Source organism: Daldinia loculata, assembly GCF_022478755.1.
Source record: "Daldinia loculata strain CBS 113971 unplaced genomic scaffold F4817scaffold_26, whole genome shotgun sequence".
Taxonomy (NCBI): domain Eukaryota; kingdom Fungi; phylum Ascomycota; class Sordariomycetes; order Xylariales; family Hypoxylaceae; genus Daldinia; species Daldinia loculata.
The window spans coordinates 266,684-288,910 of record NW_026054880.1 but is presented as its reverse complement, the minus strand read 5'-3'; the positions used below and the strand labels follow the sequence as shown (position 1 = coordinate 288,910).

The 22,227-nt window shown below is 46.5% G+C and overlaps 5 protein-coding genes across 5 annotated transcripts; 1 reads left to right on the top strand and 4 right to left on the bottom strand.

The window, feature by feature from the left end:
* Positions 1-1,190: 1,190 nt before the first annotated feature.
* F4817DRAFT_316185 (uncharacterized protein) lies at positions 1,191-2,120 on the bottom strand (the record flags this gene model as incomplete). The annotated part of the gene is made up of 1 exon (XM_049300637.1): positions 1,191-2,120. One exon carries the CDS (start codon positions 2,118-2,120, stop codon positions 1,191-1,193), a length of 930 nt encoding a protein of 309 aa, XP_049158826.1.
* Positions 2,121-3,107: 987 nt separating this feature from the next.
* On the bottom strand, positions 3,108-5,365 carry F4817DRAFT_338451 (MFS general substrate transporter). The gene is made up of 2 exons (XM_049303417.1): positions 4,871-5,365; positions 3,108-4,733 (listed from the first exon to the last, which is right to left on the bottom strand). The coding sequence occupies exons 1-2, from the start codon at positions 4,961-4,963 to the stop codon at positions 3,351-3,353; spliced, it is 1,476 nt and encodes a 491-aa protein (XP_049158825.1). The 5' UTR covers positions 4,964-5,365; the 3' UTR covers positions 3,108-3,350.
* Positions 5,366-5,965: 600 nt separating this feature from the next.
* F4817DRAFT_365461 (uncharacterized protein) lies at positions 5,966-14,361 on the bottom strand (the record flags this gene model as incomplete). Its single annotated transcript, XM_049306869.1, has 12 exons — positions 14,144-14,361; positions 13,943-14,087; positions 13,617-13,885; positions 13,213-13,555; positions 13,071-13,161; positions 12,947-13,017; positions 12,791-12,876; positions 12,626-12,740; positions 11,966-12,493; positions 11,760-11,910; positions 7,179-11,706; positions 5,966-7,120 (listed from the first exon to the last, which is right to left on the bottom strand). The coding sequence occupies exons 1-12, from the start codon at positions 14,306-14,308 to the stop codon at positions 5,966-5,968; spliced, it is 7,647 nt and encodes a 2,548-aa protein (XP_049158824.1). The 5' UTR covers positions 14,309-14,361.
* Positions 14,362-17,631: 3,270 nt separating this feature from the next.
* F4817DRAFT_338418 (uncharacterized protein) lies at positions 17,632-20,159 on the bottom strand. Its single transcript, XM_049303416.1, has 5 exons — positions 19,358-20,159; positions 19,269-19,288; positions 19,108-19,215; positions 18,671-19,056; positions 17,632-18,614 (listed from the first exon to the last, which is right to left on the bottom strand). Exons 1-5 carry the CDS (start codon positions 19,581-19,583, stop codon positions 18,128-18,130), a joined length of 1,227 nt encoding a protein of 408 aa, XP_049158823.1. The 5' UTR covers positions 19,584-20,159; the 3' UTR covers positions 17,632-18,127.
* Positions 20,160-20,241: 82 nt separating this feature from the next.
* Positions 20,242-21,922, top strand: F4817DRAFT_338413 (serine hydrolase FSH). Its single transcript, XM_049303415.1, has 5 exons — positions 20,242-20,472; positions 20,537-20,981; positions 21,040-21,058; positions 21,127-21,204; positions 21,263-21,922. The coding sequence occupies exons 2-5, from the start codon at positions 20,940-20,942 to the stop codon at positions 21,775-21,777; spliced, it is 654 nt and encodes a 217-aa protein (XP_049158822.1). The 5' UTR covers positions 20,242-20,472; positions 20,537-20,939; the 3' UTR covers positions 21,778-21,922.
* Positions 21,923-22,227: the final 305 nt, after the last annotated feature.

Genomic DNA, 22,227 nt, shown 5'->3' with positions numbered 1-22,227 from the left:
GTAATTAACGATTTTTCCTTTTACCATTTTATCGTATAAAATTTACAAATAATGTAAATAATATAAAAAAGTTATATAAAACGAGCTTTATTTAATAATATTAATTATTAAACTTTTTAAACAATATCAAGGCTATTTAATTGATTTTACAAAAAATTCATCGGACGTGCGTTGAGGTGTGGCTAGCCAATCAGAAAGGCCAGACTTATATGTGGCGTAAAAGGCACTTTTGAAGCTAGGCACTCCCCGTAAGCGCTTGCGCGAACGGGTAACGCAGCTAGTGTTCAAGATTTAAACTCTTTCAAGTTCTATGCGGCGAGAAGAATCAAGATAAGCATCGTATAAGAAACGCAAGCTTGTCGTAAAAGTTGGTTAATATTCTATGTTAAATTATTTTCTAGTGTTGCCATCGAATAACGAAATACCTACCTACATACGTATATTAGCCGTAACTAGAGAATTGAAATTAAAGGTTGTAAAATAAGCCCCTCTGATAGTGATCGTAGTTATGTAGTGAATTGCGGCTTGTCAAGTCGCTATTAAACCTAAATGCAACTTAGACATTTGATAATCACTAAGCTCTAAGTTGTAAACAGGACACCTTTTGCTCAAGAGTAATTATAAAGTATAGAATCATGAGGTGCCAAAGTCTAATCTTAATGACTGTAGACTCCCATAGTTACCCAACAAGCCGAGCGTCTATATCGGAAATGCTTTTATAATAAACCAGATACCTAACTCTATTTTTAAACCTGTACTAAACTTTCTAGTATTATTTACCTGGGTCTCAGTACCGTAGAACTCAGCATTCACCATCTACGAGATAAAGGAATACCATCATATTAAAATACAAAGACATTTACTCAAGGAAATAAGCATGACAGACACAATGGATTGTACAAGACAAAGGGGTTTATGGTATAAGTTTTATTACAATAGAGAAGAGAACCCTGAAATAGAACCTAATAACTCCTTTATCCTGCATCACAATTTGGTAACAGGCAATAAGCATTCCCCCTAAATCACCGCATGGCATCGCCTTGGTCCAAGGACATATGATCGTAGTCCATCCCGCCTAATCCATGGCGCTCCACGCCAAGTCCCTCCATGAAATTTCCGCATAACGTCTCCCCGTTCACTATTCATCCATGATATCCAGCACTAAAAGCCGAACCTCTGCGAGCTTTCCTTCACCAGGTTAGCTCAGGCAATGGCTTCTGTATCATATCATAGAGGCCGTTGGAAGTTTTGATACAATCCTTTAGGTCGACAGAGTGGCGGATAAAATCCGGATTGAATAGTGTCATCCGCTCGTCGCCGTCACGTTTAAGGATGAATTTGAGACGTCTGCGTAAGGTATGTCCCCAGCGAGGATTGAATTTGCCACGCAGTTCTATCTTCCAGGCTTGCCAAAAGCACCGAACGATACCCTTGACGAAGAACCACTTGTCTTCGTAAACTTGGCAGCGGCGGTATTGATAACCGTCCACCGGCGTGCCGTCTTCTGTTGTGGAGTATTCTTCGCAAGGGTCGAAATAAATCGTGACTCTTTTAGGCTTGATTTTTCCGAGAGAAAGATTCCGAAATATTCCTTCCCATTTGCTGTAGTTGTCTTTGTATGCATCCCGTCCCCAACAGTCCCAGGCACCTCCCCACAACGAACACTTGTACTCGATCGTGAGTTCTTGGATATGGCATATATTGTGAGGGCCAATATCGCAGAAGAATCTATGCCAGTCGTCGAGAGGAAGACCCATTCTCACTTTCTTATAGATGTACGGAGTAACCTCGCTGTACATTTGTCTGCACACTCGACTGAGTCCAATGTTTGGAAATGAGGTCTTGTAGTCCTTGTAATAGTATAGACCTATCTGGGCCCAGTCGAGTATACCGTCGGAGGGCCATTCACCCTCATAGACTTCCTCGTAAATCATTTGCCGTACCTCCAGTGGTAGCGAAAAGAAGGTTGTTTTAGGAGTAAATGTTGGAACCTTCTTGACCGTGGAGATAATCATTTCCTTAGGCGCCGCGTCTTTCTTGGGCTGGTTGAGGAAACTTACAGCTTCCATGAATTCGAGCTCCCCGAGTTGGAGCGAAGCCATTTGCTCCTGGATCTTCATTTTGTTTTAGATTTTGGGCCAGCTGTTCCGATTTCTGTAGTTTTAAGAGTTGAATTCAACTGTTCCTTGAATCTATGTGTCGAATAGAAATGTGCGTGTGGTTATGAGAAGGTAGGGGGGTGAATAGTTTTATATTATACCCAAGCCCGGGGAGTATGGGGAGGGAAATTAAAGAATTGTTTTGGACAAGAACTTTGTTTGAATTGTCTGTTGCTCAAAGGAAGATTAAGGTTGGGTTTTGTTTCTGGCTTGAGGATTAAATACCTAGATATTTGTTTTGGTCGTGCTTAGTCTAGTGATTCACGGTATTTGGACAATGGGGAGGTGCACTACGAAGGTATGGTACGGGTGAGAACTGTGACAAACGTACCTAAGATGGCAGTAACAGCTTATTTCTGGACTCAAATGACGCATACTTACCTTTTAGTTTAAGGACGTACCTTAACACGTACCTAGGTAGGTACCTAGGTAACCTACACAAGCACTCAAGATTCTTGTTGAGTCTCGAGTCGAGTCCTGCGTGGAACCATTTTGCATGGACCACCATGAGGTGGTGTGTGCATCGTTGACGAGGAAGTTACGATGGATAATGACGAGCAAAGTTTTTCCAGAGCGACGCACGGCATGACAGACGGCATCAGAGGGCAAACAAAGTTTGAAAAATGTTCCATGAATCACGAGATAGTTAAATGCACCCAGAGACTAAATCTAGTACACTTTAGACTGCTGGAGCTTAAGATATTAGTAAACAAAGACAACTAAAGGATACCTGTTATATCAGGTAAGATATAAATTCATATGCCTATCCTACAAAGGCTTCTATATACGCGTAGCAGAAATAAATAGTGATAGGATGGTTTTATACTGTACCTCCCTACTTACCTACCTACCTAGGCATCTAGTAATAGGTATTTACTTGGCGGCTACTTTGAACCTGCCCAGATTAGCGAAAATTGATATTAGAGACATTCGTTAGAGATTGGTTGTGTTTATATTCTCTTTACAACATTTAAGTCGAGCAATTCTATTACTACCTAATAATGCCCCCCTTTCCAATTTTCAGGGGCCCACTCGTTCGCCGGACGTTACTGAAATAACCCTTGAAATAACATATAAATTTATATTGTATATTTAGGATGCGAGCTTCGGCGCTTTGGTGGTTTGGTGCTTCATTATCAGACTACTTAGCTCCTCTTGATTAATACCATAGTTCTACCAACACTTGACTGCTTATTTCTGTGGCTTTCCCATTGCCCTTAGCTTGGCACCATATGTCCATAGAAGAAAAGGGGCAGGCCACCCAATTACAACGAACGTGAGCGCAAGGACGCTGTTACCCCAACCATACCCTAAGTTCTGATACATCGCCGGGGCGAAGATAGGGAACGCGAATCCGGCAATACTACGCAGGAACTGCGAAGCTGCCGACGCAGATGCGACATACTGACGATAGGCGTCCATCACGTACGCCTGCATCGACTGTGTATTGTTGATGATGCCGCAACCGAGAATGGCAATGCCGACGTCGGGGACTATCCAGGGTAAATGCCTCTCTGCTGTCCATCCATATATTAACAGGCCGAGTGGGATGAGGACAGCTCCGGGAATCATGAGTGGCACGCGATATTCCGGTGCCGTGTCATTACCGGCCTTGGATTTTAGGTACGCCCATAAGCGATCCATCACTCTGCCACCAGCCTGCGCGGCAATGGTATAACCGATGACAAGAGCGATATAGTTAAGTCCACTCTGTGTCTCGCTTTGCCCGTATCGCTCGATCCAGAGGGTTGCAAATGTCGACAGGACAAGATAGAGCATTCCGAAATTGTAGGCTAGAAATATCGCAACAACTTGTAGAATGGGCTGGGTTATAAGTAGTCGCAGAGGCCGGGTCAGAGAAACAGATAGCCTGCTTCTCAAAGTCTCAGACGCAGCTTGTGTCGCGGTATAGTAGGGTCTCCCCGTACTGTTCCGTAACTTAGCCGCTCTTCTGTTGAGCAAGATGACTTCGTATGTCTCCGAGAATACAAAGAACGCTATAATCACGAGAAGACCATCGTATATAGAGAGGATCCAAAATGTCCACCGCCACCCAATTGATTGCGAGACAGCACCTCCTATGATAGGTCCGAGTGCTGGTCCTAGAAGAGGAATAAATGTGGAAATGGCAAATGAAGTTCCGCATTCTGCAGGTATCCAAGTGTCTGCTAGAACAGGATTGCTAATGGCGAACTCGGCGCTAGCCCCGATGCCCGAAAGAATACGACTTGCAATAAGAAGACCTGGCGTCTGGCTAAAGCCAGCGACGGTATTCCATAGGATGTAGAAGCAACTCGATAGCATCCATACCGGCCGGCGTCCGAAAACCTCGGCAAGGGGCGACAGGACCATAGGACCAAACGCGAAGGCCAATACAAAGATAGAGAGGAATATTTGAGCCTCTTCCTCGTCTGTCTCGAGGTCTGCTGCGATGCTCTTTAGGGCCGGAGCCAGCATCGCACCAGACATAAGAGTCACCAAGCCTCCATTAGAGAGGAGGATAGTGATTATCCACTTGCGCGTCAGGGACCAATTATAAGGGTGCTCAGGATCATCATCGCCGTTCCAGGTTACCTATTAATGGTTTAGTGATTATTGCCACGAACATTCTATAAAGTATCTCTATCGTCTTTCGATCCCATACCTCGAGGCTGATGTCGCCTTTCTGTCTCTTTTCTCCTTCATTTAGGAACATTAGGTAGTCAACTTACGAATAACGTATCTACCTCTACCTGCGCCGAGTCGGCAACCGGCTCTACGGATTCGGTGTTGGCCGGGTATTTCTCAGTGTCTTGGGGAGTCATGCTGTATACGATGCTCGAGAATTAGTCAACCCCGTGCGAGAGGAGACCATGTATTTGAAGCACGGCCAAGGGGACCCATTATATGGAATCCCAAGGATAAGAGGAAAGGGTCTTAAGCGACAGGCACAGCTGCATTGCCATTATACATATCATTATATATCTCGCTTGGATGTTAGTGCAGGCAGTCCAAGGTATAGTACCTAACAGCTGACTGCATTAGTGAAATTTACAATCGCCCCCCTGCCATACATTGAACACCCGAATAGAGGTACCCCTATCGAGACTCCCTATCAGGTTCTGGTCGAAATCATCAAGCAAGTGACCTGAGATATGTTGGAACAAGATTCAACATACGTCTTTTCTGTCTATTAGTGAATAGGGATCGAATCTTGGGTTGACCACGTAACGACGACCCCCAGGTGCGATCTCGGCGCCGTGAATATTGAATACTACTAATATATATTCATACTAAAAAATCGGAATTACTCGTATTCCGTCGTAACTCCGAGTTTGCATGTCAGTTGCTCTAGTCTGTTGGTGACACTGCATATTAGTATCCACACCCACTCCGACAAAAAAATTCCGGGAATAGAATCCTATTATCAGATGCCCGGCTCCTGCCTTATCAGATCGCTCCCAGATGTTTTACTGGTGGAACATATTCACTAGAAAGCCCTCAGGCGTTGAATCATCAGTGTTGACCCCACTATTCGGGCTTGTGATACTTTAACTTCAAGGTAAGCTTCTAAGTCATAAACTCTAAACTCTACCTACCTATCCTTAGAACTAGAGCCAATCGGAGATCGGAATCCTGGGGTAACATTCCTAATACGGAAATGGGGAAAAGCGTCAAAGTGGCCGACTCATCCAGGTTTAAGATAGGCTTGAAGCTTGAAGTTAACAACAAACAGATAAATAGGTATAATTGAACACGCTATGAGCAATAGCTAACATACACCATCCTGGTATCCCAAAGTTTCATCACCATCCTTTCATACACTACTAACTTTTCCCAATAGTGCTCTTAGCTACAACCAAGTCTCCGATAGCTGAAACAGGCACATTACCCATGATATCGAAAACAGCCACGCTGGCTTGGAAGTCCCTTCCGATCCAGTTACGCAGCTCGACCGCCATCAGGGAGTCGACACCGTAACTAGAAAGCGGCTTGTTCAGCTCTACATCGTCAGCCGAGATGGCCATGGAGCGTGCCAGCTTTTGGGTCAACGCGCTAATGACTATCTGGATGCGTTCGCTAGCATCCGCCGTAGATCTGAAGAGAGCGGCCGAATCTACGCCTGCATCCTTCGAGGCGCTCTTGGCCTCTCCAACAACGTGGGAGAACGGAGAAAATAAGGGCCTGGTTAGCAGAGACGGAGGTGTCTGACCCTTGACCAGGAAATCAGCCGGTGTGCGCAGACCGAAAAGGACTTGGCTACCGGTGGGCGACGGGACAGGCTCCGAAGGATCACAGAGCACACTAAGAAGGGCCAAAAGCTCCTTGTCGTCAATCTTCTGCATATCGTCCCAGCTCTTTCTTTGACGTTGGTATGCCTCCGTCTCTGCGACGATACCGATATTCCTCATCCAGCCGATATCAATCGAGACTCCCTTTTGGCCGTGCGCAACGCGGTACCTTGCGAGAGCATCTTGGAACGAGCAACCACCCGCATAATTAGACTGTGCCAACGCTCCGCACACACCGTTAAGTGAAGATAGGAGGATAAAGAAGTCTAGGTTCTTGGGTAGTAGTTCATGTAAGCTTAATGCTGATTGAACCTTCGACTTAATCGTGAGATCCCACTGGGCGAAAGTCATGTTCTCGAACACGGCGTCTTGAAGGACCATGGCAGCATTGATGCAACCCTTGACGGGCGGCATCGTGCGTCCAGCTTCCTCGAGTACCTTAGCAACGGATTCGGATGAAGATACATCACATGCAGGTGCGAAGACATTAACGCCGCGTTTTGCCAAGTCCGAGATGACTTCGGCGAGCACGGGCTTCGAGCTACCTGATCTTGATGGCACGATTAGGTGCTTTGCGCCTCGGTCGGCCATCCATTTGATAATGGCGCGACCAAGACCACCGGATCCTCCGGCAATCACGTAAGATGCATTCTCGTCGAATCTCCACGATCGTCGTTCCAGAAGGAGTTGCTAGATTGCACGTTAGTTTGCTTTTTCTTCCAAGTGCTTTATTGTATAGAATGCTTACCGGAACCACGTCAGTGGGCTCAACATTTAGAATGATACGTCCGATATTCTTTCCGCTCTGGAGGTATCGGAACGCCTGTTCGACCTTCGACACGGGGTAGGGGTGTAGCGGGCCAGGGTGTTGTACAGTACCCTCGTTCAAGAGACCAATAGTGGTTTTCAGAAGGTCGTAGGTTAGCTCTGGGTTCTTGAGGATGACATAGCGCAAGTCAACAGCTGAGTAGCTGACGTTCCTGGCGAAACCGGCCATGGGTAGCGATGAGTTGGCCTTGATATCAATTACACCAATCTCCACAAAGCGACCAAATGGCGCCATGCACTCCCAAGTCGACCTCAGGCTATCTCCTGAAAGTGAGTTAAGGACTACGTCGACACCATATCCGTTGGTCACTCGCAAGACTCCTTGGGCAAATGAGGTATTTCTGCTGTTGAAGATGTGATCATCGGGGATAGCGAAGGTGTCCTTGAGGAATTGCCTCTTTTCATCAGACCCAACAGTAGCGAATATTTCGGCGCCCTTCGACTTCGCCATCCAAATTGCCATTTGACCAGTGCTACCAGCGGCAGAGTGGATGAGAACCTTGTCGCCCTTGCGAACACGGCCAAGTTCGATCATAGAATAGTAGGCTGTCATACCAGGAACTAAGATCGATGCAGCGGCCTCGAAAGACAGGTTATCAGGAATCTTTAGAACGGCCTTGTCTGAAGCTCGTGGGTGTGTTCGCATGCAGTCTATCGAAACCATGCAGACCCTGTCACCTGGTTGGATCTCCGGGTTGGTGTCGGGTCCTACTCTGGTCACGACACCGGCACAGTCAACACCTAATTCGTTGTCTTCCAAGCGACCCAAAGCGCACAGGACATCTCTGAAATTCAGACCCCACGATTTGGCCTCGATCTCTACTTCGTGCGGGAGAAGCTCAGCTTGCTGCGCGACATCTTCTACAAGTTGTAATGAGTCTAGGGTTCCAGTCTCGCCAACGGAAAGTTTTAGTGACGGCCCTTCCGAGAAAGGCTTTTGCTTCAATTGCGGATACAGAAGAGACCGGAGCGTATCGTTACCGGAGATATCCTCAGCGACCCTACCCGTAGTGAGTTGGCCGTTGCGGACAATGTATTCTAGCTCCCCGGTTTGCGATTCAAACGCCGCCTTGTAGGCCTTGGCGACATATTGAGCATAATCTGCCTTAGTCTCTCCCTGAGCCTCAATCGCGACCGTGACGATGTGCTTTTCGCTTTCTTCGTGTCGGATAGACCGCAAGAATCCGCTCATAACACCATACTGTGAGTACTGTTCATCTTCTAAGCTCGTCGACGTGACCCATAGCAAGGTCTGTGCGTGTTTCAAGAGTCCTTGAAGCAACTTGAACTTATCTTCAGACAGCGTCGCGAGGAAAGGCTTGCTCATCTCAGCAATGCAGACTACAGTATCATCCTTGGATAGACCTGCCGTTGCGACCTGGTCGAGAGCCACGATCCGAGCCTGTTGATCTTGCGACTTAACAATGCTGGTGTGGATCAAGTTAGCCTGCTCGTTCTGCTCGTCCGACTGGCTATCGACAACAAGAACAAGTCCCGACTTGTTGGAGGCCGCCTCTTGGACTTCTTCCGCAGCCTTCGATACGATGATACTGAAGATATGGCAAGCTTCACTCTTGTAGTCTCTGAGGACAAGGTCGTTTCCGCTAAATCCTGTCCATTTCAAGACGTCATCCCACTGCTTCTCGGGTATCGCAGGGGATAGACCTCGCCACTCTTCACGACGACCCCACCATCCGGGTACGAGACCGAATGTGAAGTTTGTGACGACATCCTGAGGCGCAATAACCTCGAGGAGTAAGAGGTGTCCAGTCGGCTTAAGGGTGGTGCGCACGTTCTTCATCGTAGCCACCAAATCCTCTGTAGCGTGTAGAACACTTCCGGCGACGACCAGGTCATAAGAGCCCGGCTCGAAGCCTTGGCTTTCAGCGCTACGCTTCATATCAAACGTCTTGAAAGTCATCCTTTCCTTGTAGTCTTCCCACCGTGCTGTCGCCTTCTCAAAGAAAGCAGGCGAGACGTCAGTATACGTGTATTCTGCGAACTTGAGTGCGCCACTCTTCTTTTCGAGTTCCTTTAAAGCGGAAATGACACGGGATGTCATACCACCGGTTCCGGCACCAACTTCGAGGATGCGGAGTTTAGGGTTCTCGTGGGTAGCGAGATCCAGGAACTTCAACATTCTATCGTCGCACACGTGCTCAAACATGTCCGCGTAGAACACATCGGCCAAGTTTGAATCAAAGATAACCTCTAACGGGTCTACTTCGCCCGTCAGAATATCAGTTAGACGACGTACTACTGTTGTGTGTAGCTTCCAAGGCGGATGAAGGGCTTCGACTTCTTGTAGGAGAACCTCGAGTTCCGTTTCGCTTATATCTTCAGCTATCCGTTCGGCAGGGACCGACTTGATGTGGTGTTCAAGCCACTCTATATGCCTCTTCTGAGAATCGGGGACCTTCTGACCCTTCTCTCCAGACAGCAGTTTCAAGGTCTTGGAGACGACTTTGTCCAGGACGAAGGTCAGCTTCTGATGGTGAAGTAGCATCGTGTTCTCATCCCTGACGAAAGTATCGGCGTCGACTGCAGATTCGAGCTGCTTCGGTTCGATCAAGCTTAGTTGAGGTTTCCAGTCGATGCTGTACAACAGCTTCTTGGCAGCCTGGGTCCCGTCGTTTTTTCTCGACACAACTCCGGTGACTAGTCTTCGCATTGTGCACAACACAGACCCGTTATCTGCTAACGCGTAAATAGAACCCTCGTCACTTTCTCGGCCACCTTTGACTTCGGACGTCGCGAACCACTTGACCGAAGACGTCTCAGGTTGTTGCCATCCAGTCTGCGAAAACCATCCATCTACTAAACGTACGGGAACGTTTGTAGCATTGGATAAGTCCAAGCCTAGAGTAGTACTGACTCGCAGAGCATGGAAAGCAGAGTCCAGAACCACAGGATGAACGAGGCTCGTCGTCTTCCACTTTGACATGTCGACGCGAGCGATAGTGTTTGCCTTGCCATCCCACCGAATGTCTTCTATAACTTGGAATGCCTCTCCGTATGCCAAGCCATGCTCGGTAGCATCCTCGTAGAATACTTGGGAGTCGACAGGCCTCGTACATAACGTTTGCACTTCTAGGAACTGGTCGGTGATCCGCTGACGGGCTTGTCGACGTTCTTCTTGGATATCGGCTTGAGTGGGCTCTTCGTATTCGACTTGGATGCTAGCCTTGAAGCATTCGGTCCACCGATCATCGTAAAACGCATATATCGTAATATCGGACCAGGTAGATTCTTTCTCATACGGTCTCTTCACCGGTCGTAAATGAAGCATAGTCTCCGTTCGGTCTTCCCAGGCCTCCTTAACTACGATAGGGTTCATAAAGTGAGCCTCCTTCACGTAATATCCTGATATCGTGCGGCTGTCAGGTTGGATCTGTTGCACGGCTTCCATCGCCATTATCAACATTCCTGCAGCGGGATAGAGAGTGGTTCCGCTGATGACGTGGTCTCCAATCCATGGTGTAGTCTCGACACTGAGGAAGTTCCTCCACCTCGGCTCGAGCGGGTTCCAGTCGAAAAACTTTGCTCCTAGTGTCTCGCCCTTGGTACTCTCGCGCAACCTAAAATCTCGACTGAGACGAGACTCGGCCCAGTACGTCTTTGAGTGGTCGAAAGGATACTTCGGACAGTCGACCAAGAACCGATGAGACTGTTTGTCAGATGTCTCTTGGTTTGCCGCTGGGACGGAAACTGCGTGCCCATGGCAGAAAAGTTGCCCGAGAAGTTCCAGAGTAGTCTGAACAGCGGAATGGGATCGATGAAGCACGTAGCTATACCGTATTTGCTGTTTCTTGTTTCCGGCCTTCGCCAGAGTATCTTGAACTGGCCGACGCAGCGCGGGGTGAGAACCAACCTCGATCAGGTCAGTAATGTTTCCTAAGCCTACCTTTAATGTTGATGTCTTCTGTGTTAGAACATCCACAGCATCCGCAAATCTGACGGGAGAAACCATGTTATCAACCCAATATTGGGGAGTCGCTAGCGAAGCTGGCTTAACGGGCTTTCCTGTAACTGAGGAAACCATTGGGATTGATGACTTAATACCCTTAAGGTTGCTGTCATCAAGAGATCCCATTTGGCGTATATATTCATCTGCGATTTGAGACATAGAGGGAGAGTGATACGCGACGCCGGTCTTAAGCTTCTGAGCGAAGATACCATCTTTGTCGAGTTGCTCCTTGGCGATGTCGATGGCGCTCTCCTTGCCAGAGAGCGTACAGTTTAACGGGCTGTTGATACAGGCGATATTAATCTGGGCCGAGACCTCGGCGCTGATCTTCTGTAGATACCCTTGGACCTCATCTTCGGGAAGATTGACAGATATCATAGCCTCTGGAGAAGAGCTTGTAGCTCTAAGTTGCCCAGCTAGCTGCCCTCGGAAGTAAGATACTTTGCAAGCTGCCAGTAATGATAGTGCGCCAACCGCATACCTTTAGGACGCAAGTTAGAATAACAGTAGGCATTCAGGGGTAGGCAAACTTACGCTGCGGCAATTTCACCAGATGAGTGTCCAACCACTGCTTTGGGGACGACGCCGAAACTCTTTAGTAACTCGATCAACCCTAATTGAAGAGCTGTTGATAAGGGCTGACTGTATTCGGGGCGGTCGATATTCTCCTTATTGTGAAGCTCATCTATACAAGTATTAGTTAAGGTATCTATCATCTCATAGACCCGCACATTTCTTACCAAATAACGACCATTTGCATCCTAGGCTCTGGTATATCTCATCAATCTGTTGTAATGTCGTCTTGAATAAAGGATACTTAAGAAGGTCTGAGCCCATACTGGCGTATTGCGCTCCCTGGCCAGTGAATACAAAAGCTATTCCAGCATCAGCGGAACTTCGAATTGGTTTGGCTGCTGCAAGTTTCGCATCCTGGGATCCGTCGCCAGCAACGGCGAATGCTCGCCAAAGCATATGACTTCGGCGGTTGGCCAATGTAAAAGCTAAGTCGTCAAGTTTGCTTTGGTTATCCGAGACTTGACTCTCGTAGAAAGCTTGGTAGTCCCCAACCATACGTTTAAGTGCTTTCTCGTCTGCTGCAGACCAAACAAGAAGTCTGGACGGAGACTCCGCTTGGTGGCCATTAGAATGGTGGCCGTTTACCCCGTTACTATGACCATTGGTAGCACCATTGGTAACACCATTCGTCGTACCATTTGCTTTATGAAGCACGGCAGTGCAGTGGTTTCCAGATAGCCCTCGTTCTTGTACTGTAGCAAGGAATTAGCACTTATATCCTGTTAAAAGTCAAGGGCATCCCTCAGGAGCTGTGCTCATTTTTTCAAGCCGATGAAGAGGTCTCGCGTCTAGAGAATACAAAGAAATATTTCAATGTGACATACGATAATGCAAAGCATCGTCCAAGACCACATGGACATTTGTTCCTCCAAATCCAAAGGAATTTACTGAGGCGCGGCGCACACCTTCACAAGGCCAAGTGACGTTCTCGCTGGGAACCTGCGATAATGTTAGCCCAATAATTAGTTCGAGGGTCTATAATAACCTACCCTGACATTGTAGAAGTCTGCGTCGATTTTCGGGTTTATTTTTTCGAAATTTGCATTTCCTGGTATTATACCCTTTTCAAGAATCACTAAAGGGGTATTAGTCACTACGTCTGAAAGGCTCATGTATAGGGGAACAAAATGAGTCTGGAAACTTACATATCGACTTCAGAACGCCAGCTAAGCCACTGCTTCCTTCTAAATGTCCGATATTCGCTTTAACAGACCCACTGCGATATTGTTAGAACTTGGGATTCAAATAAATGCCCTCTCATTGACATACACGTAAAGAGGATCTTCGGGTGAACGACTCGTTCTGAAAACCTTGCCTATAGCTTTCATCTCGATTGGATCACCGACCGGTGTTCCCGTCCCTAAAATGTATTGTCAGCAACGAGTCCCATATCGTCAGGGCATATAATTACCGTGAGCCTCAAAGTAGCGAGTGACGTCAAGAGGCAGATTTGCCTTCTTGTAAACCTGACGAATCAGGTCTTCCTGTGCCTGAGGACTGGGTTGTGTAAGTCCTGGCGTGTGACCGTCTGAATTTGAACTGGTAGACCTAATAACTGCTCGTATCATATCACCATCACGCACAGCGTCCGATAGTGGTTTGATCACGAGGGCAATAACGCCTTCTCCTCGAGCATAGCCATTTGCACGGTGGTCAAAGCTGTAACAACGGCTATCTGCAGATAAGAAATTAAGTGATGATAACATCTGGTATATAGTAGGGCCAAGAATTAGGTTAGACCCAGTGACAATTGCCTAATGAGACGGTTAGCATGAAAAACCCCAATAGATCATTTTGTAAAAATCATATACTCACAGACGAGGCTTCACCAGCCCGTAAGGACTGGCAAGCAAGATCGAGAGCCAACAAGCTACTCGAGCAAGCCGAGTCAACGTGAATACTGGGACCGTGTAAGTCGAAGTACCAGCTGACGCGATTGGGTATAATTGAGGCAAAGGTTCCTGTGACTGCCATGCGAGGTACATTGTCGGGGTCTTGTGCAATCATCCTCTTGTAGTCATCCGTCATTGAAGCGGAGAATACACCACAGCGTGAGGCTCTGAGTCGGTCGAGTGGTATTCCGGCTGTATATCCTTCGTCAGTGCCATCAGCGTGGTGGTATTGTTCGATACCTAACTCACCATTCTCGAAAGCATGGTATGATGCTTCAAGGGTCCACCTTTGCATTGGATCCATAGAAGCCGCTTCTTTCGCGGTCACGGAGAAGAACGGTGCGTCAAACGCTCCTGGGTCTTCTGTAATAAAGTGACCTCCCCGACAGCGAAGCTATAGCATATTAGACAAACGTAAAATTTGTAGTATATAAAACATGATTCACTCACATTACTCTCATTGCTTGATTCGAACGAACCATTCTTAATACGAGACTCTGGCCACTCGGTCATCAAGTTCTTCCTATCCTGGAGTACCTGCCAGAAACTAGAGACGTCGTTGACATCTTGGGGAAGTTTAAAAGAAAATCCTACAACGGCTATGTCGTCAGTCATCGTGTCAGAGAATGTAAATAGACCCCTTATCTCAAAGCTATAGTCTAGTGGCCAGGTGGGAGGACAAAAGTATGCTCGAGAGCCTTCGCCTAGGAACAGGTATACTACCCTACCTTTTATAGGAAGTGTCGTCTAGAGCTACTTCTCAACGTGTATCTTTTTCGGGACCATCCTGCTGGGTAAGACTATACTCGGGTACCAATCAGCAATGATGTCACCCATGGTTCGGCTAGTAAGGTGTCAAAACACTATTCGTACGGCCACTGGAAGCGAAGTGGAAGTCCAGATCATGGATTCATGGGTGGAATACAAAGCTCCCAACTGCATGACTGCGATTTCATTGGATGGCCACGCCGCTATGTATTCCTCATATAGACTATGACAACGCTTTGTAAAATGCCGGATATGGTAGCCGGCACGTACGATCCATTCTCCTACGTGTGAAGTTAGCTGTACTGGCCTGCTACTGCTGCTACGGCAAACCTATGGACTAGTTCTCTAGTGACCAAAGAATCTTGGCCGGCAGTTAGCGGTCTATATTCGTTTCAGTTCGGGGCTAGACACCGCACAAAGTCACAAGCGCCTTTGCCCTGGCCGAGCTAGTCTGGGTAATCGTAACCTAGACCGTTGTAATGTGGGTATGTCTGTGGGTATGCCTCTTAGTAGGGTGGGTGTGGATATCTAAAGTAACTTCTGCTGTACTACGTAGTTGCAGCTCTCCCATTAGATTCCTAGGAAACGGGAGTGGTGAAGTAAATAAGACCGTCTTGGATAAAAGCCTTTAGATTCGGATACTTCTACTTCCAATGTAGCTAACCGGATGCAGTCGAATCAGGGAACTTGCCGAGACCACTTAATATCGTAAGATACTATAAAACTCATGTCACGAAGCAGGTAGCTTTAGTGCTAGAACTGATCCACTTAGCGGTATACGGTTGACTTGGATAATTCGTCGAAGGGTGTTGCTCGCTGCCACGTACGTCAAGCAATATCATTAGAGGTACATTAGGTATATGATATAGTTAGTCTGAGGATACATAGGTGACATGAAATTAGAACGTTGTGGAATCCCTGCCAACCCGGAAGTCTATGGCTCTTCGCAACGAATCGTAAACCCATGATTGTTCGTGCCTACGCTAAAATGCAATACCTTATCCTCGCATTCATGATTCTAGTGTAGTCGGAGTGTAATAAACCTGCCCTCTACCGCTTGATGATCAGACAGTTCCGATCCCCACAACTTCTGACCAAAAGGTCGGGTATTGCCTAATTAAGTATATCCCAGAACCTTGCCGGACGGACTAAAGTATGATGTGTATGTACGGGACGAACTTGGTGAGACATACCGACAATTCGTTCAAGGTTATCGGCTACTGGGATGGGACGTGGGCAAATTAGAAGGTGGAAGCTAGGCACACTGGCACAGGGGTGCCGATCTCGCGGGACGAGTTTAAAAACAGCTGCCATCAGGACCCGAACAGGGGACCCTTAACAAGGGTATGAGAACGGACGGGGTCTTGATCACCTCGGTGTACGCTACCAATGATGAAAATAAACTATACACGCTACCCGCGATGTATGCAACTGTCTGTCACCGCTGCAGGCATGAACCTTACCAACGGGTCATCAGTGGTGAAAATGAGGCTTACCTACGTGTTATTATGTACTGTATTTGGTGGCTAGATAGCCAACTGGTATTGGAAGTTAAGATAAGTACCAACCTACCTATAAAGAGGTACTTAAGCTGTCAGGGGTAGTTGGAATGCCTTTCAACGTGGAGAATTCCCGAACGGTTCACCCCGCAACTCCGGTTCACCGTAATCGGGTATATACCTACGGTTCGGGTTCGTGGGGTGTGTGATCAGCGTAAGTCTTAAGTAATAAGTCTAATCTTATTAACACGATATGCGGAAAATTCCCAACGTGCATATATAGAAGATAGGAACGCACGCTTCGGGGTTCTTATCCTCATGATGCATTGCAGCACTCACTGTTGCACTGGATAAACATATCGCATATGCACCATGCGTGACCGTAGGATTCAACACGCAGCTGTTTTGTTGCAGTGCTTGTATAAGAGAGCCCGGTTAGCGGTTAGCTTTGGCAGATAACAAAACTGTATATAAACAATGATTTATTATTTACCGTTTAAGCTTGGTAAAATACATGCATTTCTTGGCTATAAATTCGCTGTGCTGCGTAAGCGATAGTGCGGAGCGATCCCAAGTGAAAACGAAGGCTTCAATGCGCGTATTACCCATAACCCATAACTTAGTAACTAAACTGAAATGAAACCTTGTTAAAGATATCGCAACTACTTTCCACGTCCATGGGTCCTCAGCTATGGTAGACCCCGTAGGCTCGATAGAGTACGCAGTAGCGGTTACCGAATGTTTTAGGAGGTATCTTGACCTGTCTTCGGCCGGTTTTGGTTTCGCGATCTTGCTTTAATGTTGAAAGGCAGTCTAAAGTTTTCGACACATCATCATTCAGCTTGATACGAATCCCAAGTAGCTACGAGGGATACAGTACTGCTTGGTAGTAGTGCTATGTTAGGAGGGACGGGTGATGAATTTCGATGTCCCGCTGTAAATCCTCTCGGCTTTTTTTCCCTCCTTTTGGGTAAACAGGGCCCATTGCGTGGCTCTTCATACAAGCGACACTAGTATAAAATCCACCTTATCCACAAGTAGTGGGTTATCTGGGTTATACGCAATAGAGGTGATGAGCTAACAGTTAAAAGTATCGACACCGTTGTTAAGTGTTAAAAGATAATTTCGGTGATAGCTGACGCGTCGGCGATGATAGATACCTGGTAGATAGGTGTACAATTCGAAGACGTCAATTTATGCACTTCAGACAGGTAAAAGTTGTTTTATTCAAGACAGACGCACAATGCAGACGTTGTAGAACTCGATCTACGTACGTGCTCGCATAGTACGACATAAACCATACGTGTATAAAGGTTATGACAGGTACCTACTCAAAATTATACTGCATTAGTGCATTTCATGCAGGGAGACCCCTGAAATGAGGATCTCGGACGTTTGACCCCCGCGTAAGCATGGCCCGTCCCGATTCCTTTTTAATAAATAAGGGGACTATTTTATTTTAATAAGGGGACTCAAGTCATTTTACCAACGCTATTTGTTAGGCGTCACTCCACTGTAGCAACGCTTATGGCACTTGATTATGCCTCCATCACGTGAAGCCAAACAAGTGAGACATACGTTAGGGAGGTATATTAAATACATGGGGTAGGTATGTACGTGACTATAGACTATAGACTATAGATTTAGCTGCGGGTAATTCAACTAGGCTGATATAAATATGCTGACGGAGTACCTAACTAAGCTCGCCATGTATGCATGTCTTTCCAAATCCAGAATCGAAATGAGGAAATTTGGTCACGATATAAACGCCAATGGAGTATATCACTTCTTGCCTCTCAACGTACGTAGTAACAAGCCACTGGTATCATACAACAAATAGAAATCAATATCAATCACAAGGTACAATTACTTTAGGTAAGCTATAACTCATTTATTTACATCCCAGCTACTAGTCTGGGGAAATGTTACTATTTAACAGTAGATCTTTTAGTGAGAACCCAACTATGGGTCAACTCTTCGCGGCCTATCTTGATAATTACATATAAAGGATGACCTCAGTCAGTTTTGACGAACCGTATTCTAATATGCATTAATTTTTGCTTTTTCATAACCGAACGCGCTGATATACAAGAAATTCAACATGAGGCGCCTGCTAACCTTTTCCCGATGAATCGTACCCCATCATGGCCAGCACGAATATTACGTATTATACTCTGTCCCCGTGCCAGAGGGCACCGTGATCCATGGCGTTACCCTTCGCATCACTCACATACTCCTGCTTCACAGTTACGCGAGTGGTGCGTAGGATGCCCTGATCAAACTTGTCCTCTCTGAGCTGTTCCGTCGACTCCGATGGCTGGAGGTCCTTCAACGGTACACCATACTCGTCAATCTTCCTGTATGTATTCGTGTGGGTGTGGGTGTGATCCATGGTCGATGACACGGTGGGCTTATTCAAACTCCGCAGGTTGGTATTTTTTAACCCCACGACCGACCTCATCGCCCGGCGCATTTTGTCGAGAACGCCGTGGTCTTTTAAAATCTTTGGAGTCGAAGGCATGCATGCGATGATGAAACCGCATGTGAGTTCTGCAAAAGCCCAAAACATCACTGGTGCGAATTGGTACATGGCGTCGGCCTGGGATACAATAGCCACTTGCGTCGATACTCGGAAGATGGCCGAAATACAAGCCCTACACGATTGCAGATTAGTATGTGCATAAACAAATTCGTCGTCCCTATAACTTACAGGATACCAAGGGAAAAGAAGAAAGAAACACCAAGCTTCTTCTTGAGCGATAACTGCAAGTTCCAGATAACTCGCTGAGGAAGAATCAACATGACAACGTCGATGAAGAGATTAATTGAAGCAGACGCAAGACCGATAAGAAACTGGTTGTTGCAAGTTCCTGGGAGCGTCAAATCCCAAATCTTCTCGTACGGGAAGCAAATCAGGGATAATGCGATAGGCATCGAGATCAAAAGCGCGATATTTAATCCAATGAGCGCATAACAGCACCACATAAACGTATTTCGCGTACCGGCGGGAACAAGTACTCGCGTCCACTCGAACAAAATCGCCATCTTAATAAACGGAATCGTTATCGCATAGGCAATAGCAGCATAGTGCACATCCTGTTTCTATTAGCCTCCTCGAACAATCCAATTGCACGTCTCGAATCTTACAAACGAGTAGGGAATCATATCCTTAACGTGGATTTCCCATTGATGAACAAAGTATCCAGGGTGTTCTGTCAGTCGGAGCCCGAAAATTGTCCATAATATGAAGAAAACCTAGCTAAATGTTAGTGATGCCGCAAGGAAACTCGACGATAGTAGAGACTAACAAAAGCAAGTAAAATCATATCTGAATTAGTAGAGTAATGTCAGTAAAAGAATCCTACGCAGCCGCAAAATGTCGACTTGGAGAACATACAATCTTCCATCTTTAAGTTCTTGAATAGGAAAATTCTCGCATAGAACCGAATTATCATGCAAAGGCTCGAAACGGCGGCGCAGGCGCCGATGACACCGTAGGCCAGAGAGTTGTTATTCCCAGGGTGGTCGAAGTTAGGTACAACGCCATCCGGGGCTGGTAAGGCTGGCGAATTAAGAGCCGCCTGTTGCTGGTCTGGTGGGAGATAGGGTATTACGTCCGCCATCGTTGATTTGTTGTGAAGAGTTGCGTGTCGTCTACTTCATGCCAGACGAAGGTATTCAGTGGGTTTACGAGTATATAAAAGAGTCCAATGGTCAAGATCGAATAAGGGGGAGTGGAATCGTAGATAGAGTATGAGATCCTTGATAGTGACAAGGGGTTTGGTGGAAAGGAAAAACCCCCTTGTTACACACAGACTCTTTGCAACGAGAACTCTTATGCCAAACTCATGATCCAAAAATCATTCCCCAGAAGCCCTTGTCCAGCGGGACTCGTTCCCGTTAATTCCCAGGCATGGATCGGTTTCTAGTGCTTATTCTACCCCTTGTTGCCCGTGTATTAGGAAACACTCTCTCGCCACGTCCCCGCTAAAACTGTATAAATCTGAGGCTTTAACAGGTTGAACGCTATAAGATAGTCGCTATAAGAAACAGGGTCTGGATGCAGGTTAGTGACATTATAGTGGATCATTAATAAAAAGATAAAAAAGGCCGATGCATCAACGGTACAGGTAAATTATTTTATACCTCCATGTAACGTTGGGGACATAAAACTTGCATAAAGCCCATTTAAAATAAGAATGAGGCAAAGCAGTATGAAAATAATAATAGAAAAATACCACAGCCTCTATAGAAAAATACCAAATTATAATTAAACTAACAGTGTGCCACTTTTGTAAGACTACCGATTATACGTCATAAACAAAATGATAGAATTATTACGTCTACCAAAGCCTCGTCACGTAACCCTAGGCTTACCCTAGGTAGAGGTTTTATCGCATTGTATTGTCAGATACCTATTTCGACGTTATGCACCGATCACAACAAATGTGACCACCCACAGAATTCTATACTACCCATGCAAGTATTCGGAGTCCCAAGCCAGCAAGCCAGGTATCCAAGCCATCCTAATCATTTAAAACGTCGGGCAACCGGCTGATTAACTCATGACTTACAGTAGTGGGTCGGTGATTTAACATATACCACGAAATAAATACACTAGGACCTATTTACTTACCTATCACGTCGATCCGGGGATTAGCCCAGACACGTAGGCAAATGGCGGAGAGATAAAGAGGGAAAAAATAGGGCTTTAGTGAAAAAAACGCCACGCAGTGTTTTCAAAAGCCTGACTTAAAATAGGTCGAATTCTTTACTAACAATATGCTTGTATGTTTCTAGGGCTTCCGAAGCACATTCAACTTCAGACGAAGACGATCTTATTACAGGGAGAGAAATTAAGGCTTTAAGTTTTTATGCATATAATCTTGGAGACCCTGCGCCTGTCATATCTCGGTTTTACATAGTTGGCTTTACCCGATACCAAGGTCTACAAGCAGAGTGATTCGGCCATCTCCAGAATGAGGTGGCTTTGTTTACATGGAAGGGGAACCAGCGCACAGGTACACTTACTTCCCCCATAGCGTGCTCGGAGGCAAATAAGCTGATGGTACCTGAAAGATTTTTGAGATGCAGACGGGTATCTTCCTTTGTCCTCCCCCATCCCCGACGGATTTCGCTCTATACCTGGGAATAACCGCTATCTAGTAAGGATCAGGGAGGCTCTCGGCCGGGATCACGAATTCGTGTTTGTTAACGGCACGGTCTCAACCGAACCCGACGTCGGTAAGTCCTCCCGTGATGTAGTATATCTCCCCGCGGGAAAAGGCTCACCAGTAGCGAGGTGCCGATGCGATCGCCGACGAGTTTTTCGGCTATGTCGCCCATGATGCAGACCAAGATCGAGAACTCTGTGACAACATGATCGAGTTCGTCGAGAGCCAAGGACCGTTTGATGGGTTTATGGGATTTTCCGAAGGCGGTACTGTGGCCGCGATGATGCTTGTAGAAGACGCCAGGCATGGTTCGTTTGGTGGTATCAAATGCGCCGTGTTTTTCTGCGCCGCTTTACCATTCGATCCCGACCAGGCCCGAACTGGCGTAATCCGATATATCGATCCCGACACGGATGGGGTTCTCCTGACGATTCCGACTGCTCATATCTGGGCCCAAACTGCCGGGGCACATGAGATTAAAGTTCATCAGTCTCTGACCCAAATCTGTGATGATAGAGTCAGGGAAGTATTTCTTCACGACCTGGGTCACGATGTGCCGGGGGCAAAATCGGACAAGGGGTTAGCTGGAGCTGTCCGAGCCATTGAACACGTGATTGAGAATGCTATGGACAGTACCAGATAATATGTAGTGCCGGATGAACAATATGTATTGAGTAGGCCAAGTATGGAGTCTATGTATGTATGTATGTATGTAGGTACGTATGTAGTATACGAGGCACCCACATGAATGCAACTCATAATGACTATAGGTACCTAATGTAATAAAATTCTACCGCTGGTTCCATTGTTCCAAGGATTGCAGCTTTTGAAACCTCAAGGCAGGGGATCTACTCCTTAACCACGTCTGCGGAATAGGTGAAATACCCGCTCTCCCACCTCAGTCCCGCTCGCTTCTGACTTGGCTATGTACAAACCTTGCGAATGCATCCTCGCATCCTTGAATATTTGGGTCGCTACCATAAATGCCATAGAGATTCAATGGGATTTTAATATGCACTCGTCCGAGTTCCTTACATTGGGAGCCCTCGGTTAAGCTAGTGTATCATCGCTTTTACTAGCTTACTGCTCTACC